Source organism: Haemaphysalis longicornis, unplaced genomic scaffold (assembly GCF_048455015.1).
Source record: "Haemaphysalis longicornis isolate Haplotype H1 unplaced genomic scaffold, Haemaphysalis longicornis Haplotype H1 scaffold_1, whole genome shotgun sequence".
Classification (NCBI taxonomy): Eukaryota; Metazoa; Arthropoda; class Arachnida; order Ixodida; family Ixodidae; genus Haemaphysalis; species Haemaphysalis longicornis.
In genome coordinates, this window is record NW_027526203.1 from 474972441 (window position 1) to 474992449 (window position 20009).

The 20009-nt window shown below is 48.5% G+C and overlaps 1 protein-coding gene across 3 annotated transcripts in view; it reads left to right on the plus strand.

The window, feature by feature from the left end:
* LOC144156284 (AP-5 complex subunit beta-1-like) overlaps positions 1 to 20009 on the plus strand; it is an 88811-nt gene that overhangs the window by 48579 nt on the left and 20223 nt on the right. For all 3 annotated transcript variants that reach the window (XM_077688232.1, XM_077688231.1, XM_077688233.1), the window contains exons 15-17: positions 1197 to 1266; positions 9235 to 9446; positions 18650 to 18731. In XM_077688232.1, coding sequence (XP_077544358.1) covers positions 1197 to 1266; positions 9235 to 9446; positions 18650 to 18731 — 364 coding nt within the window. The remainder of the gene's footprint in view (positions 1 to 1196; positions 1267 to 9234; positions 9447 to 18649; positions 18732 to 20009) is intronic.

A 20009-nucleotide genomic window follows, 5' to 3' on the forward strand; every position in this document is an offset into this window, starting at 1 on the left:
TCCGTGGCCAGCTCTGCAGGTGCAGTTTGGATTAGGGCACGGTCCACCACTCCACTCTTGCAGGGTTGGCGTATTTTTGTCAGGCTCCGCTACCGTGGGAAGCCTGGTTTCCGTGACCATCCGTCTTGTAACGCATGAATAACTGCAGTTAGACAAGTGGAGGTTGAGCTGGCTGTAGTGAGTACAAGAACGAAGCAGCAAATCGCACCTGTAAAGCATCACTGGGGATGCTAATGGCTCAGTAAAGTGGGAAGGTACTGTAGTAGAACGGACAATTGGGCTAGTTGGTAGCTGTTCATCTTGAAGGTGGAAGCGCTCGCACAGCAGGGACAAAAGGGAGAAAACAGAAAAGGTAGCACCGTGTCGTCTCTGTTTTCTACCTTTTGTCCCTGTTGTGCGAGCGCTTCCACCTTCCAGATGAAAGTGGGAAGGATGGTTTTTGAGGCAACAAAGGCTGCACTAGAATTTCTGGGTTGTTATTTGGCAGAAGTGCATCTGGTTTCTCAGGATAAGGGTTTGAGCATAAGGGTCAGCAGTAGCCTTAAGTGAGTGCCGTGCTGGAGTATCTCCTCATGCGTTTTGTAGCTGTGCTGTGTTGGCTTTCATTTTGAGAACCACTCTCGAGAGCTGTGCCAATTTTGGGCCTCTGTCTCCACCTAAAACAAACTGTTTCCCCTTTGTGCCATGGTCTGAGCAAACAGAGTTGGCAATTATGGCGGGTGACGGCAGGGATAGGACAACTTCCCGCGTGTGTTGCATCCCTGCTGTGCAGGCTTGGCGTTGCACTGGCACCTGCGCTGTGACAGCCAAGCACTGTTCACCAGAGTGGCAAAAACACAGCCTGGTACGCGTGGTATGGCATGGGAATGGCCATCGGCAGGTCTAGTGGAAGTGCACGGGAAATGTCCCTCCAAGCCTAGCACGGCCAGGCAAGGCAGCTTCCGGTCGTTTAACTAAAACTGCCGCCCGAGGGGCACCTGTGCTGCTGGTGCAGGTGGAGGGAGCCTGCTGAGCAACCACAAGTGGTTGCTGCCCAGCCTTTGAAGCCCAGCCCAGTGTTGGTTGGAGCGTGTGCTTGTGCCTAGCTGGCCAGGGCACGCAGGGCAGCAGGAGGGGTGGAGGCTGCTCTGCAGGCAGAACGGCCGCACTTGTCCAACTCTGTGGAATGCAGTGCACACAGGCGTTTCCTTTTGCAGGCTCGGCAGCTGTTGCAGTCCAGTAGTCAAGACCCTTCCTGGGAAGCTGAGAGGGGCCCCAACGTTCTGTGTTAGTATGGTTTATATGTTCTGGGACAGTGAATTAGCTTTGTTGCAACAGAAAGGTCATTTGCAAGGGTGAATGTTCTCATTTTCATTTCACTATACACCTCGAGCTTCGCGATCGCTGCGCCGCCTGCCGCCGCTTCTCCGCGGCGATTACGGGATTACCGCTGCGCAGCTGATAGCGGCTCATGCAGTGTTTTGGTTCTCTTTCGCTTCTTTCCCCCTTTCCGCGCCCTGAAAAACTTCTTATGGTAATGCCTGTAAGCAAATAGTACATTCAGGGCACTTCAAAAAACATCTGCGTCCTGGTAGAGTGCTCGAATGCCAACAAGAGCTATATGCAGGGACGCGGTACTGCGTGCTTCTTGGCCGCTCTTACGAGCGACGGCAGCAGCATATCACCACTGTCACATCTGAATACGTCAGGCGCAAATGAATTCTATTGACGCCTCGTTTAGACCTGATACTGGCACAGGAAGATGTTGGCTTTGTTTTGCAGTGCGGACAACGAATACGGCTTTGTTTCATATATACGTTGTAGAAAAATATGATTCGGGGATGTGATTACCTAATACCTGACAATAACTTGTGCCCCTTATGGGAATATAAGCCACGCGAAGCTGTTAAGTGCATTCCAAGTCTGTGGGTCCTTAAATATGTGCCCAGTATATCTCCCGCCTGATAGCAAGGACCAAGGAGAGTTAATGAAACCACGGAAAAATAAATAAAAATCCATCACCTCCCCTCGCGGGAATCCCTGTGTAGATGCGACGCATAGGGGGTTCACGTTGCAGCGTTGGACAGCGGAGGAACGGCGCTGGAACGATGGAGCGGAGCGGCGCAGGCACCGCGTTTTATAGCGCGCATAACGGTGAGGGGACGCGCCGGCGCCAGTGCGTCTGCCGCGGCTATGACGCGACACAATCCAACACAATCCACTTTAATCCAATCCAAATCCAATCCAATCGAATCCAATCCAATGCCCCTCGCGAGAGAGTGTTCGCTATCGGAGAGGAGAGGGGGTGAGCGGCGAAGAGCGCAGCTGGCGCGGCGAGGAGAATGGGGGAGGGGCGGACGCCGCCGCCGCCGACGACGGATGCAGGGCCAAGGCGGGTGAATGAGATGCGGTCACGTCTAATAAATCGTCTGCCAAGTCAGGAAGCAATATAATAGCTCGTATGGGAATGAAAAAACCCAGTGCTGCTTCGGAAATGCTAGAAATGTTCGTCTTAACTTCGGCAAGGTAGAACTCACGAGACCAACTAGGTGGGGGGGTGCTTAACTATTGTTGCATACAAATGGTGAGCGAAATCAAGGAATGACCGTTTTAGTAATCACACACATGTAATCTGCGCGTTCACTTTTATTTTGTTTTTCGACTTTAACACCTGATCACTCGGTGGACCCATTTTTTGAAGTGTACAGAAAGTAAGTTCACATGCGATAAAATTTGTCGTTGGAAGAGTGTGGTATCTGATAAGGCCCTCTGATTACACTTTTGTGCTAGATTCTGCAGGCTGCCTGTGTTATGTGACGATGTTTCGAAGAAGCGTTAAGTCGCGGACGCGGATATAAGCGGAGGGTGTATGTAGCGGATTAATGTTTGCGAGGGCTCACCTCGAAACAAGACGACCTAGCAGTACATGCTTTGTCGTGTGCTGGCTTTCGCATATAATTTTGCATTATCCATTGTACTCATTGCGTAGAATGTCTGTCAAATTTATGCCACATTGGCTTGTTCAGGGTAGGGATCAATATCTGAGATATGAAGCGTAAGTGGTATGCTGTCAGGTAAGAGTGCTCCGCTAGATTATGTAAGCTCACGAAACCGATTTACATTATAGCATGAGCAACTGGACGAGCACTGCTTACGGAGGTACTGTTAGAAAATTTCAGGGCAGTGGAATTACAATCAGCTCCATGCATATGCCGGTTTCTCGACACCGGCCTGTAACACACACTTGGTGCTTATGCGGACCGAATGTACCACACTAAGATCGCGTCAGAAGCATTTATACTCTTGTAAATACACCACATTTCCGTACAGAGTGGCTGCTCTACATAAATATGTATTTTCGACGCATACAAATGGAAAATATCAGTCGCGAACATGCCGCAAAAACTATGGCGACAGTGGTGAGTGGGCCAGAGACTCCCGCGCCTGCTTTCGAAACGGGCTGCTAGGGGGATTTCAGTGGCGCCCCTACAGGCAGCACTCGAGGCGTATAGACTTTTTGAATTAAACGTATGCTTCGCACAGTGGATGCGAGAATATGCGAGTTTCAAATCCAAACCAAATAATGGCTGTGCGTACAATTTGATTTGAAGTTTAAACTCTTAAGTATTTCCCACTGCTGTTGCTGAGTGACTAAGGCGTTATGTTGCTGAGCCCAAACACATGGATCCAATTCCTGGCCGCTGCTTTTCAGATAAAGGCGAAAAGCAAAAACTCCTGTGTGTCAAGATTTCAGTGCAGGTTAAAAATTCCCTGGTGGTCAAAATTAGTCGGCAGCCCTCCACTTCAGTGTGCCTCATAGCCCAGGTGTGGCTTTGGCACATAAATCCCCCAAAATTTTTAAAATTTAAATTCCTAATACTATTGAAATTTAAAAATAATTTGAAACCTCAAATATTTGAAGCTTTATTTTTGAACATTGTGAAGAACTTCATACTTCTCTAAACCCTCACCTTGCATGCGAGCAACCATGCATGTGCGCTGCCTTGCTGTTGCCCGAGTGTCTGTGTTGCTAAGGCCACACTGCACTGGTGTGGGCATAATGGGCCTAGCTACGGGATAGCAAACGACCCCGGCTAGCTTTGTTAGAGACGTTGAGTGCCAATGTGGGCTCGATGGTCCCTTGTGGGCCTAAGTGGGGTTCAGGGTGTGCCCCCACTCCCAGAAATAACCCATCCAAAATGCCCCAGAGAGGTTCGCGGCGTCCACGAGGGAGACGCCGCGATGGGTTCGACTCACCGACAAAGGCGACAACAGGTTCCAAAGGGCCAGGACGAACCAGGGGGTTTTATTGGCCGAGTGGTACAGCGCATAATAACCGCCAAGACAGGGTTAAGAACTACACTGTACCGACGCGCGTCCTACGGCGTCGCCCAAACAGGCAACCATAGCCGAGGTTGCACGTGGGCCGCTCGCAAGGTAGGAAGAGGCCTACCCTGCGCGTCCGATCGGGGCCAAACAGCGCCCGACCGGCCGGCACGGCGGGGAGGAGACGAGCCAGCCTTGGACAAGGAACGCCCCGGTATCCGACTCCCATCTCCTCCATTCCCCCATCTCCCCTATCCATGGGGCCAAAGCCGGAGCAAGAGAGCAAGAGCAAGAGAGGGCGCGAAGCGCGCGCGTCGTGCTTATAAGGAGCGGGGGAGAGGAGGCAGGTTCCCGGGCGAGGAGGAGCGACAGCGGCGGTAGGACAGTCGGTGCCCGCCGGCGCGTCGGCCCGCGAGGTGACGTCACGTGCGCGGGAAGGCGCGCTCGTTCGAACATCGCGCTCGCGGGAGGAGGAAAGGGGATCAAGCAAATCCCCACACTGGTTACGTCGGGCCCCTTGAAATGGCAATGCTTGTCCATGCTAGCTAGAATTCCTGTATATCACATAGCGCAAGAGTTGCGCGTCGGATTGCCACATGCCGCGGGTTCCAGTTCGACAGAAAGCCCGCGTTCAGTGCTGCACACAGTCAGTTCTACTCTACCGGGCATCGGCGGTTGTGGAAGCGGCGGCAGCGGCGGCCGCTCAGCTGATAAGCAGCCGAGAATCGTGCGCCAGTTTTTGCCCGGCCGCTCCTCGCCACTCCTCCTCGCCGCTGCCACTGGCCCGGCGGCAGCTTTTTCACGCGAGAAGGGTGGCTTTCCCGCACGACCTGGAACTCAAGATGGCGGATGGACGCGCAACTCTGCTCCCCTAGGGGAGCTATATACAGCAGCTCTAGTGCTAGCACCCGATAAAGCACAGCACATGACAACAGCGAGCTGTTCAATGTTCCAAACTGTGCCCCACCAAACACGAAGTAATAGCTCAACGCCAAATGCTGTTACATGCAGCACCCTATGATCTACTTATCACTAGACACGGTTGAAATCGTCGTACGACTAGGTAGAGCGGTAAAAACTTCGGAGCCTACGTATGCGTGCAACTTCGTCGTGATGGGCCAAGTTGCATGCGTATGCAGTGAAAGCTGATTGCCACTCCAGGTCTGTCACCTGTGCAAGGACAACAACCGAAATGTTGTTGCTGAAAATCTTGCCGTGGGGAAGAAGTGATTTGTTCAAAGGTCGCTTGCGCTTTGCCAGTGCTTGTGCCAGCTGGGCAATGCAAGCATGGCATGCCGCATGGCTTGGGAGACGGCCTTGCATGCACTAGCTGCTCGCTGCTTGTATCTCGCATCGTATCTAAATTGGCGTATGTGTGCAACATTTCTTAAAAACCATTCTTTGGTTTTTGTGCTCAACCACGCATTAGAGGGCACTTGTGGTGACATCCGTGGTCGCAGACAACTGCAGCGTTGGCCTCTTGCGCATCATGTCGGTTTCGTTCGCAGTCGCGGTTTCATTCTCTGGGGATGCGAAGTGCTCGGGGGCAAGTAGAGTGCCACCACATAATGTGAGCGCGATTAATAACACAGTCAAATGCCACTACAACGAAGGCTTCTACTACGAAATCGCCTCTACAACGAAGCATGCAATTATGGCCTGGCCATATTTCTGTTTCCCATGTATTATGAACGCCACTACAATGAATGCCAGTACAGCAAATTTGCCTGTTCGACGAAGAAATAATGCATTCCCAATTGCTCAATTGTTGTGTGATAACGAATACGCCTAGCCGCACACGGAGTAATGTGCAGCTGATAGGTGTGCCGACAACCGTGAGTCATCCAATTCGGCCACGAAGCTGCAGGAATCGATAAACACGTACAGCTCGTGTTGCGGTGCACAAAATCAAAATCCAGAATTTCGGTTTTGTGGGGGTGTTGAAATCCTCCTGGGGAAGTGTTGGGGTCTGTTGGGGGTGGGGGTGTATAAATCACTGGCGGCGCAGCATCAGTTGTGATGGCCGATGATTACATCTCGGTGGGCGACCAGACCCTGATTTGCTCCGACCTGTTAACCGACGACATCGTGGAGGCCATCATAGAGAAAAGGGACGCCACAAATGATCAGGAGAACAGTGATGAAGAGCTTGCAGAGGAGCCCAGCATTATGCCTACCCTCAAAGCTGCAGATATATATCTCGTCATTCCCTGACCTCGTGCCGCATCACACCGTGAACCGTGCCAGCATTAAAGGGGCACTGAAGGGATTTGTAAACATTGAGGGATTGCCAGTGCAAATGGTAGTCTGGAGTCTCAAGGCTTTGTTTTGACCGCTTTTGCTGCGTGTACGCGACTTTAATTAGTAGAAAAATCAATTCGAAAGTGCTGTCCTCCTCTCTGCATTCTCCTTGCCGATTTCGTATGACATTAAAACAAGATGGATTGGCTTGACTGCGCTACTGTACGGCTTCCCGACCCTCTGACAGAATTGGTCAGCCCAGCGTTTATTCAGCCGGTGGGTTGTTGCAATTTGTTCGTCTATTGAAACTAAGCCACAACACGTTTGTGCCTGGAAGAATGTGCCTTTAGTTTGTTAGTTTCTATACTGTATCAAGCTCTAATTCAAAGTACCACCACACAAGCGTGCATGCGACGCTTCGCTGACTGGTACGCTAGTCAGAGACGTCGGAAGTATTTTTCGACTGGGGGAGGCAAAAAAATTGTACCATACATCATCATCATCACTTATTTTCCTTGAGGACGCATGCATGTGCAATATTGCAGGTGAATATAGGCTCTATAAATAAGCCCAATCACCGACATAAAACCATATCAAATACAATCAAACCTTTATCCAACATCACAGATTCTGGAGAGCAGTCAAAAATATCTTAACGCTCCTTGTTAGAACCAAAGCGTAAAAAGAAAATTGAATATTCCCTGTAAATATGCAGAAAACCCAAGTTCTAACAGTTAACAGACATTATGAGCAGTCCTGTTTACATTAAAGGGAAGCATAAGCAGTGATTTGATAGCGAGTGAAGGAGACAGACACCCACGCTCGGAGTTCGCAACAGTGTCAAAACGGCAGGTAGAGTCGCCGAATTATTCAATTTTTGCAAGCCACCATTTTAGGGTTCGTTGGTCTTTCAGTCAGCGAGCTTTTGTTTAGCGGGGCGTCAGCGGAAGTCTACGGGTGCTTTTTGACGAAGGGAGCCGTGCTCCCCCATTTGTGCATTAGGGGTAGCCCTCGCTCCCCCTGCACCCCCCTGTTCCGACGCCCCCGACGCTAGTAGAAAAATTTAAGGCCAATTAAATCAGGAGAGGAGTCAGCGAAGTTAGTATAGGTACTGCGGAATTAAAATCAACCGAAACTTTTATTTACAGCGTAAAACCGAGGTGCGGGAAGCACTTTCTGCGCTGGGTGAACTAGAACAGCAGCCAGCTGCTTGCACATTTGTGACCGCTTTTTAAAAGCCCAAGGAATTAGTTGCTAGAGATGAGATATTTTTGGGAATTTGGGGGACACTTTCTGTACGAGCGTTCTTCAAGAAATAGTCATCTATGCTGCTTGAAATGCTAAAAGTAAGTAAAAACGTAAACAGGCTATATAATATGTACTTTATATTTCCCTTCATACATCGCTAGTTTGAATTCTAATCCTCGACATCGTCCAATCACGTAGCACCTTAATATTGACATCACTGCTTTAGTTGGTGCAGCCACCGCAAACCACGCATGGTAGTTTTTCTTCTTTCGGGGTTTATAAAATAAATAACGGCTTATCGACCGGAGAAATGATGAAAAGTGTGTTTATTTGAGCCAGTCTATGCAATGCAAGCAAAAACAGAAGCTTGACAAATACACTTCGGTGTCCCTTTAAGGTCGGCATTGGTTGCGTAGTCAGTACATCATACTACTGTGCAGAAGAAAATTGACTTTTTTTCACCTATTGCTGTTTAAATCTGATGATTGTTTCTCTCAGTATGCTTATCTGCTTTATAGGGGTCAGTGAAGTGCGCGACACGCATAACAAAGTGACGTGTATAGCGAACAATTATTGTGGGGCCGTACGCTTTGTTATACAGGCATTTGACTGCATATCTGTTGCCGCCACTACCAAGAATGTGTTGAAATGTGACAGACAGTGCACGCTGGTCTCTCTCTCTCTCTCTCTCTCTCCCCCTCCTTTTTTTCTTTCTGCAAGATGTGGCCCCAAAGTGCATGCACAGGCACAGCGGGCACTGTCATTTCAGTTGTCAGTGTTACCAAGCGAATAAAGTGCCTGCTAAACTTTTCAATGAATACCAGCTGCATGCAAGTCAAATTGACTTCCACTCACATGTAAAATTCAAATGTTTTAATCTATAACATTCTTGGGCTAGGTTCCTGATTGTATGGGGAGTTCGGACCAAATTTTTACCCATGCTTTTCATGGTCTGAAAAACCACTAGCACTATCTATGTGACTTACCATTAAAAAAAAATGCAATGTAATTTTCAGTTCAATCGTTTTATTGAAAGATCTTGTACCTTAATTATGGCCCTCTGTACACTCCCCTGCCCCGGATGTGGCCAAGTGCCCAGCCTTATGTCAGGTAAGTTTATTCGTTAATGTTTTAGCAGATTAGCTTCACAAAATCAAAATGGTCTGGAATGTTTTTCTTGTGTGTTTTTTGTTTTTAAATAGGTGGTGCATAAGACATGTCACCTTCTATCCATTGCAGTCGCCACAACCTGCTGTCATGTTAGCTTTAAGACCACAGGGCCTCTCCACAGGAGTGTCTGTTCATGTCTGAAACAGCAGACCATATTCGAAGCCAGATGCCAGTAGCGACTTTTGGCACCCAAGCGAGCGATGTGGTTGGGGGAAACAGCGAAGGGCCAGGCTGCTCCCGGTTCCGCCTGACTCGACCTCCCGCCCGCAGCCGACTTCCCGCTGCCCAGCAGCGGGGCGTGCCCCCCCGAGGTGGTGCGGCTGGAGCGGCTGGTGCCCGGGGGCAGCTGCCTGCAGCCCAGTGACCAGCGGCCGCCTGCGGAGGAAGCGGCGGGGGGCCTGGCCCCAGCCCACCTGCTCGCCTACTGGGCCTTCCTGGAGGCCTTCGTGCACGTGGTCCATGTGCCCTGCACACTGCGTCTCGTAAGGGGCCCCCCCTTCCTTCCTTTCCCACAAACCGAGCTGTGAAGAAAAGGGGAAGAAAAGAATCGGCTGAGTGCATGCGCTAGTGCATGCTACGCACCTGCTTCTCCAGTCATCATTCCAGGAGGCATGCCTCTTACCCCTTTCCAAGATTTGTGTGCACGCGTGTAATAGATATGAAAAGTACAACGCTCGCCCCTGGTCTAGTTCTGTTAAACAGAATTTGGTGCTGGTAACTATACTAGAACTTTCACCAGTGCGACAGTCCAAACTTGCTAATCCAGTGATGGTCGATTCACAAGTTTGGGTCATTCAGGCTGCATGCACAGGCTTGGCTAATATCAGAAAAAAGGGCTCGTCATTTGGGGGGCAGCCACCGCAACCTCTGCATTTAGTGTGAAGGACACCATCAAGGCCGTTACACTTTCAGAGGACTTTTTTTTTCACATTGCCGTCAGTGCACATACCATTGAGCATTTGGCGGGAATGACAAAAAATTGTGTTAGCTTCCAAGATTTCACAAAAAAGGTCGACAGTTATCACCCAGTGTTTCCTCTGATAAAGGTGTGGTCTCAGAACTTGTCTTAGTGTATATTTGTTGTTCATTGGGTTATCGGGCGTCACAATAATTTAGGCTTTTTTTTTTTTTTTTTTTTTCATTCTTCGAGATCCCAGTGAATGAATTTTTATTTCCTTCCTAATTGGCACAAATAACTCATGAGAGAATGGATGTTTTCGATGCTCGAACTAAAAAATAAAAAACAGGCATTTCCAATTGCTAGACATGATATACCAGCTGGAAATGCAAATGGGCATGGCAGTAGCATTTGGAAGAGCATGGTGAGCACGATAATTGTACGCTTACATGGGCATAACATTAGCCTTGTCTTGAAATGACAAAATGGTATGTCAGATAATTAACCTCATTACGGCCGTTGTTGTTTGTTCAGGGTGCACCAGGAAAATAAACGAACATAAACTAGGAAGCTTGTAAGCAAGAGCAGCCACAACAGCTTAAATTGACCACAGGGCAGTTTTCCAAAATACAGGCACCATAGAATTGAGCAGGTACCCTCAAATGGTTGTCGGCAAAGCCTTCTCTTCCCTCCTTTTTTTCTTTCTTACAAACCTTGCTAGTTGTCTAGAAAGCTGACCTTGCTGCCTGGAATGTACTTATTCGCTTCTTTGTGTAGTGCGCTTTATTGCGTTTCCCGATATGCAAGAAAGCACATGTGCGAGAGAGCACACAAAGTAATGCGAGAAAGCACATGGAACACGAAAGGTGTGCAGAAAATTTGAGTGCAATTGGCTTGGGTGATATATTACTATGTGGGAGCATTTCCTCCCCCCTCCGTGTGCTTGTGGTCCATGACAAAGAATTGAAGCGCTAGGACAACGGGACAAGCGAGTCGACACACACGAGGCGCTGTGCGTGTGCGGCCCAACAGGCCCAAACCAGCACCCTTGTGGCCCCACCTGCTTGTATCGTTGCCTTCCTGCATAGATGAACCAGTAGCGCAGGCAGGGGACGCAAGCCAACTTGTTCGTACTGCTTCTTTTCCTGGCCCCCCCAGGAAATAGAGGAATCCGTATTGCTGTAGTACGGCTGCATGTGCAACACGGCAGCCATTAAAGGGGGTTGCCTATGCAGCCTTTCTTGCTACTGAGCTGTTTTGTGGCACGCTGCGCCAATGCACTTTTCCTGTGCCATCCTGCTCCAAAAGGCAGTACAGCACAAAAACTGCTGCCCCTAAGCGGTGCCGCATAATGTCTGGAAACTGTGAGATGAGGATAAATGCAAGTCGCAGTGAGCAGGGAGCAGTAGGGACTCGTTTATTCGGCTGTCATTCACGACGTGGCGTGCTGCGGCAAACTTTTTTTAAAGGACTAACGCTGTGAGTCACTCGTTACAATTTCCTGGTCTCCGAGTGGCGGCGCGGTTTCACGGCTGGGCTTTGGAGTGACCTTGGGGTGCGGGTAATGCCAGCAGCCTCTGCTATACTTTCTTTTCAGTGCCTGATAAAAGAACCAGAAATAGACGGGCCGGCGCCGTCGGTGCTATTGCATGGCACCGCTGCAATGCGCCGCCACTTAAACAGGGGATGTGTCCGGCACGTCGTTCAAACGTGCTTGTCCTCAGTGACCCCACGCTTGGTGCGTTGGCGAAACCGCGAGTTTCAGAGGTTGTACATGTGAAAGCAAAGTAGAGATCACTCCAAAGGCATGTACAGGGAGTAGCCCACTACCAAATACATTTATTTCCCAGTTAACTGAAGCTGACAACAGAAAATGTACCGAAACAGATGCAATACAACGCACCCATGGTTCGCAAAAAACAAAAGAGAAAAACATTTTCCTGCTGTTTTTAGCAGACTGACTCCTGAGTTCGGCAGACTGTGTTTTAGTGATCCCTCACAGTGTGAGGTACTTTCTTGAGAATGGTTTTTTGGTGATGAACTGGAAAGCGTCATGCCTGCCTATGACACCGAATGCATAGTTTGCGAGGAGAGGCCTCAAAAAACGCACTGCGATCAGCTTCATTAACTTGAGTCGGTGCACCTCAGGGCTGCGCGTGCACTTAAGTAGCTTGGAGCTACAAAGAATGGGAACTGTGTGTTCCACCAGCGTGCTAAAGGGTTTGGCAGTGTTGGGTTCTCCTTGAGTGCCTCCTCAGCAAAAACTCGCAGTGTCGAGTGTGGCCTTCGAAGCTTGTGCGGAGCGTATCTTGACAGTTGAGAGTTTGGCTGAGAAGAAGTTGGTGGTGGCGGGGACTCGTTGGTTTGTATAGTTACGATGTCTGCCTCTTGGAATTGGCTGAAAATTTGTATCTGTGAATATTTTTTCCCTAGAATATTTAACTGAACATAATACATTGTTCACTTATTATAGCAATCTAAGTTTCAATATTAAACATTCATGTGTAGTCCGCACTTCACAGCCTTTTGTATTTACTCCAGATCTCTATTTGGCAGTGGCAGTTTTTCTATCCCTAATTTTGGCACTTACCAAGAATTAGTTTTATTTCCAGGAATTGATATCAACTGCACCTTTGTTAACAGCCTTCTCTTAAACATTGGCACTACTAAAAGTGGTGGACCAAGTGGCACATACCAACAATATCCTTGAAACGGGGATCTAAATGGAGCATCTGTTGTTCAACCATTGTGCTTCTCAAATCTCTTGAGGCATGTATTGTGCTTGCCATTTGGAAAGTTGTAGTACAATTCTTGTGTTTAAATCTATTGAAAAGCAACATTATTTATAGACATGTCCTTGAGTGACTCGTACCATAAATCAGGTATAAGGCCGCCAGTGTCACCACCAATTTCATCTCTTATTTTGCCCACACGCATTATCGTAGAACTCCTGGCACACTGGCGCATGTGCGAGTGTATCGCTTCACGCCACAACCAGAATTCGAGCACCATCCTCCTCCTTGCGTCCACACCTGCAGTCCAACGGGCTGTTCCGCATGCCTGTCTCGCCCACTTAATGCCATCCTTTTAAATTTCCCCTCGTGTTGTTTTAATCATCGCAATCAATATATAGAATAGCCTAGACAGTTCATGATGCGAATTACCCAATGATCAGTTTGTAAGAGCAGGGCTTAACCACGTTTTGTAATCACTTTTATCTGTTGTTCATTTTGAGGTGTCCTGCTTTTGCTACCTTTCGTCTGTTGAGACAGCAGTACTTGTAAAATGATACTGGAAATGAGGTGGTTTTCTTTCCTTCCAAAAAATGACCCACATTTGGGGTGCCTTCGCTGAGCAAGGCAAGTCGAGGCCCGCTTCTGTTTGTTGGCACCGAGTCCCACTAAGGGTGATCTGAACGAAGTTGGGAGTGGGCACTATTCAGAGCGCTGCCCTCTGCTGTAACGGGAGGTTCTCTAGTGTGCTGCTGCCAGCTCTCTCTCCCGACGACCAGGTCCGTCTGGGGGGCACCAAGGCGGTGCCTGCTGGGCCGACCGGGTGCCAGAGGGGTGCCGTCGACGACGCAGTCTGTCTGTGCCTTCTCCTGGTCGAAAGGAGGGGTGTGCGTCCGTTGGAAAAGGGGGAGAACAAACTGGGAAACTTGGGGCCAAATGTCGGGGGGGGGCCATTTGTGGTGTGAGCTGGTTTGGGTGCCCTCACGTGTGATCAAAAGCCGTGAGAGCCGAGACTGCTAGGCATTAGCCAGATGCCACGAGAGGCCCAGGAGCTGCGTGTTTGGTGTGCACAAGGATCCACGCAGATGTGGGGGAAAGGGGGAGAGAAAGATTGGAAGGAACCAAGGGAGAGGGGTTTCAGATTTTGTGTGCAGGTCATCACGTTGTTTTGCAGCAGCTGCCTGCATGGGCCTAACATAAAGGGGGAGAGGGAGAAAAAATAAACACTGCAGGTGTGCATGAGGGAGCAGAGGGAACTGTGAGCTGGAAGTGTTTCTCTCTGCACCCGTTGCTAGTGCATCAGTGGTGGGGTTGTGCATTGCAGTGACTGCTTCAAAATCCTACTGGGTGCTGTTGCTTGGTGCGTCGCATGACAAGGAGTGCTCAGGACCATAACCAGGGTTTTCAGAATCACTATGCCTTTGTCAACGATGCTCATTGACTGTTCTGTGTTGTGACGAAAAGAAATGGCCAGTTGAGTTCTTGTTGTGGTGGCTGCTATTTACTATTTTTGTCAAGATACCAGTTATTTGCTTTAATGGTGAAAATTACTACTTACATATACCAGCCTAGATGTACATGTGGCTGCCTAGTTTACTTTATTGGCAGGCAACTGCGGAAAAATATACTACAGTGTAGACCATTTATAACGTAACCGCTTATAGTGCGGGACCGGATATAACGCGGGTTTTTGCGACCACCGGTTTGCCTCCCATAGAACTCAATGCATAAGCATACCGCTTAAGATGCGGTTGGCCGAAGCACAATACCGTTTATAGTGCGGTTTTTCGGTGGGTCTGGTGATCGACCGGCGCAGCTGTGGCATCGTTTTAGGGTAGCAAAAGAAAAAAAAAAAAAGGTGAAATCGGCCATCTGACGCAGCGTGCACCCCTTGCCCTCCTCTAACGTAGACACCCAAAGAAAAAAAATAGGCACCCTTTAGTTCGTGCGTACCTGATAACCACAACTGACCTTGCTTGATGCATCTTGGTAGATAGCGACAGTCTCCCCATCCGCGCGCGGCAAGTTGATTTTATTAAACGGGAACCGCATGGCCCGTTTTCGCGCACGAATCGTGTACATCAGCGTTGCGCGTTTTTTTTTTTTTTTTCGTGCTCGTGTCGACGATTCCGCGCTCGCGGTGGCTTCTTCGCGTGGCAGTGGGAGGAGCCTGACGACTTGCACTAATGGGGAGACGCGCTCCGAGCCGGCTAGCCGCGCCAGAGATGTTTAGGCTTACCACCGCGGTATTTTTTGATGGGCGCTTTCACAAGCAGCGTGGATGGCAGTTTATATTCCACTTTTCGCCCACATTATTAGCTCCTTTCTTGCATGAGCATCTTCGCTTGCGCCCCGTGCGGCATTTCAGCGAACGGTTAGAAGCGGTCACTGGAACTTACTGGAACTGCCTGCACCGCTTCACGGCCAGTGCCGACGCCATGTTGCCGCCTTTTACCGCGCCGCTCACACCACGCCAGTTGTATCCGCGCTGGCGTGCACTGCACGTTTTCGCGATACCAAATCTACCACGCGGTTCACGCTTTAGAACGTTGTTGCTGATAAGCCACCTCTCTTTCCCTTTCCGAACATTCGAGCCGCGCGAAGCCGAAGATTTCCACCACCAGTACGTTGCGCTGATAAGCAGCCGCCTTCGGCATCGTGAACGCAAGGTGGGGTAAAAAAAAAAAAATCCCGCTGGCGTTCTTATCACGTCTTGCGGCATCTGTTCATAGATGCTAAAAACGCAGCCATGGTCTCAAAACAAACACAACGGAAGTTAAAGCCGCGCTCGCCGTTTGTGAGACTGCGCTTTTGCCTTGCAGCAGCGGCTGATGTTAAAAATAACACGAAATATAGACCGTGCCTCCGTTTTTAAGTGCTGTGCGTTTGAGTGATGATAAATATAGGTTGACTTGAGAGATAGGTGGCGATGTGGTTGAATTCGCGCGTGTTTTGGTTATAGTGCGGTACCGCTTATAGTGCGGATTTTTGCGGCTCCCGCGACATACGTTATAAGCGGTCTACACTGTAGTTGGTTTTATGGCTGAGATCATTTAAGCCGAGCTCAAAATAAACCAGTAAAATAAAAAGCCTGCATCTTTCTGAGGGAAACAGTCATCTTTGCGCAGCAGCTGCTCTCAATGGGAAATTGTGTATTTATTTGGATAAGTGCCCACAAACAGCATGATGCCTTCAGCGTGGTGCACAGAAGAAACAAAGGAAAGGAGAGGAAAGGGAGATGTGTATAGTAGAGGAAGAAAAGCATAAAAAATGAAAAAAAAAAATAATAACAATAGAACAGACATTACATGAATGACTCGCACACGATTCCACAACACAAAAGAACACACTCGGGCTTTGGATGCGTTTTTAACATCTCGGACAAAAGTGCTGTAACAGTCAAAGATACTCAATTCAGGTGCCTCAAGTGAATTGTAAAGGAGTTGTGTTCTTTGGATAGGACTTTTATGTTTGACGACTGGATAAATAGGGGCGAGGAACGGCATCGTGTGGAGACATGAAAATTGATGGACGTTAGCAAATCGGCAGAGTCAACAGCATCATGAATGAGCTTGGGAAAAAGGCACATATCAAGGAGTGTTCTTCTGTCACTCAGTCTGCTCAATCAAAAGTTGTGAAGTATTCTGTCGTACATGTAATATATTCTTCTGAAAAGGTAACCATTGTAATACAGTTGAACCTCGATATAACGAACCTCGATTTAACGAAATTCGCGATATAACGAATTTTTTCCAGTTTTCTACCAAAATTTTGCTAAATCCATGTATTTTTATCTCGATTTTACGAAGTAATTTTGTGCGGCGCTTTCGATTTAACGAAGTCACGGCGAGAAAGGAAGAACGAAATTCCGGTCGAGGCACGTTTATTTTGCCTCTCAGAGCCTACATTGAAAACATTAAGTACTCACATTTACTGATAAAAGGCTAAAATGAAAGAAAAGCGGTGAATTATGCGGTTGACAACAATTAAAAGCGATAAAAGCTGCTGCTCAAAAACCGCTAGCGGTCATGGACGGTTTAATAGTGCCGCCACCATTTTGACATCTCCATCGTTGCCTACGCCAGCGCCCTCTATGCTTAGGCTGCCGAAGCCTACTTCAAGTGTTTTTTTTTTTTTTTTTTTCTACGCGTCTTGCTCACGGTGCTGCTGCTCTAGGTTGTGCTCGCTGATAACCACATTAATATTTTGTTCGTCCATCATAGATGAGTCTTATAAGCAGCATGAGCACTCCAAGGGAAAGAAAAGTGTTCCGAACAAGAGCCTGTAGAAGTGTCAGTGAAACCGACGGTAGACCGACGGCCACCGAAGTGATGGATGCCATCGACGTTCTGGGAGGCACGCAGGCGCACGCGAATGTTTAAGAGCAAGCCTTTTTAGCGCTGTCAGCATACGAGCGTCACGTAAAGCCCACCCTGGTCAAGAAACGCCAAGCACTGCTTACGGACTTCTTCACTACGGCTTGAACATCGAGTGCTGGTGGCAATAAATTGCTCTCCGAACGTGGTCAAAACGTGTTCATTAGACAGCTGCGATGCGGAGAAATCGGTTTCTTTAGGGCTCAGCGGGCATACAAGTAATTGCTTAATCAAATTTGGCCAGAAGATATTTAATGTAAGCTATCCACTCTAGCGCGAGCACGTAAGCGCTGCTCCACAAAGTGAAGCGGTCCGTGTGTACTCCGCTCAATTCTCAATCATGGCTTTATCTCGAGTGTCGTGGTTGCATCACGCGCCCATACGGCAGAGCCTTTGTGCATGAAAAAAGTCTTTAGAAAGCTTTATAGCACCCTTCCGCTGTTGGCCCGCCGCACCCCTCAACGCCGCGGCTAAGCCTACTACTGAACGGACGAAAAGAGGCGTAACTTTGAACCAGCACCTCGCCGGGGTGAAGTTCACGGGGCACGGACGCGGGTTCAATGGACTAACAGCGGCGTTTAGTAGTGACCGAAATGAAAAAAAGAAAAAGTGAAAACCTAGTCTGCTATCATATTTAATGAGGCGTTGCGGAAAAAGCGCCGGTTTTACGACGACACGAACTACGGTCGGCTATCCGAATTCCATTGCCTAAGTGTTGAGGCTCTTAATTCACACAATTTTCGCGGCCAGTTTTAGTACAAATTTCGCTTTAAGTGGAGAGGTAACTACATAGCAGTTGTTTCTGAGCGATGGGCAGGGTTTTGAAACCTCAATAACTGGTTAAATTAACTGTAAAATCGAAACCTCGATTTTACGAAATTCTCGATTTAACGAAATTTTCGCCCGCAAGTACGACTTCGTTATATCGAGGTTTAACTGTAGATTCAAACAAGTCTTATCTGGACTTGTTCCAGAGACAGTGACAAGTATTGAGGAACAGAGTTCCGGTCAACTGAGCAGTACTCTAGCCGGGAATGCACAATAGCCTGAAAGAGGGACAAATAGCTTGGGGACAGTAGTCGGTGAACTCTTTCGGGATGTGTGTTAAGAGCGCAAGGGACTCCTCACTGCCTCGCTGCCTGTACTTTTAATGTGGTGTTTAAAACTCAGTGATGAGTCAGTGTCCCCCGAATCCCGAGTCCCGGACTGTTGACACTTGAGTAATAGAACCCCCGTGCAGCTTATACATGCGAAAATTGAATCGGCACCTGTTGACGATGGTGCGAGATCACGTTTGTCTTGGATGGGTTGATGCAAAGCATGTTTGCTGAACACCATGCTGAGATGGTGTTAATGTCATGCTGTAGAAGAGAGCACTCGCCAACCCTATCTATGGGCCAAAAGATCTTATTGTCATCAGCAAAGAGGAGCATTTCAGAGTGTTGCATGCGCTCAGCTACTGGTACCAGCGCCAGCTTCTTGGTCGTCGTCAACGTTTAAGTGTTTCATACACCTCCAGTGGTCCCTGGTTGTGCATGCTTTAAACGGGAAACCGAGGTGTACCATGGGGCCCAAACGAAGGTCTCGATGGTTGGCTGCTTGGGCGTTTCGTGGAGGGAACGGTTGCATTTTGCACGGGCAGCAGTTTCCTCCCTCAGCCTGCGGTGTTTTCCTTGCAGGAGTCCGAGGAGCCCCAGTTCGCCGGCCTAATGGGTCTGCAGCTGAACCTGACTCCTCCCGAAGGCTGGGGCACTGCGCAAGGTGCGTGTAGAGACTGTCGCCAATTGTGAACATTACACTGAACAGTTTGCCCCACTATCACAAGTGGCAAGCATTGTTTGAGCTATAATTTTGCTCATACTACCACCATCATTCTGGTTTTAATTTGGGTCACCTGGCTAACACAGAAAGTCACTGTCATTTTATTTGCGATTATGTTTTGTCTGCAGTGAAGAGCCAGAACATTCTCGAGGGTGACCTTGCGCTCCCGTATTTTTGAAGCAAAGCATTGTATGCCTCTGATGGCGATGCAGAGCCAAAACGCACTGCAGGAAAGCAAACTTTACTTAATAAGCACGAGGTCGCGGGTTCGATTCCCGGTCGCGGCGGGCGCTTTTCTGATGGAAGCGAAAAGCAAAAATGCCCGTGCGGAAGAGATTTTGGCGCACATTAAAGATCCCCAGGTGGTAAAAATTAATCCACAGCCCTCCACTACAGCGCGCCTCATTGCTTGCGTTGGTTGTTGTGTCGGCGCGTTAAGCCCTACAGTCAATCAAAATCAAACTTTACTCAAAGGGCTTCACAATACCGTGATGATGATAAGTGAAGGCACAAGAGAACAACACTTTTCGTGGTCAGAATCGAACCTGGGTTCCTCGTGTCGTAAAGTTGACGTCTATCGATTGTGCCGTTCCGACACTCTCGAGGCAGCTTGGTTTCGTGTTTTAACCATCGTTCTTTTTGCGAAGGGGCTTTGATTTTATTGTATACTGTATATTTTTACATGTAATACCCACCATTGCGTATAACCTGCAAATTCATGTAGTTCCCATAGAAAACACTATCTTGGCATGTTCCTCCCACAGTTTACTGCAAGAGCAACATTTAAAGGTTCATTAAAAGCAGCGCTTAGCAGTTATGTTGTATTTACTCGGATAATGAATGCGTCAGTGGTCTTAGACATTTTGTTTACCCTCATGCAATGAGCACATCACCCTTTGGTCAAAAAATGTAGCCAAAAGCTGTGCTGTACAGCGTAATGTGCCTGGCACACTGATGACCTGTAGACTGCAGCCAGGCTGTAGAAAGCTCCCCTTTTGCAGTTGGGCTGGGCACGGCACCTGTAATAGAATTGACGCGCTTATTTCTGCAGGGTGGAATCTGATCAGTCACACTAACGGCGCTTGTGATTACGATGTGATAATTGTCACTTTTTTGTTCTGTTTGCATTTTACCTGCAGCTGTTCCTTGTGTTTGTTTACTCGCATTGTGTAAATGCTAGGCCCGTGCGAATAGGGCCTTCAAAGCAAATAATGATTT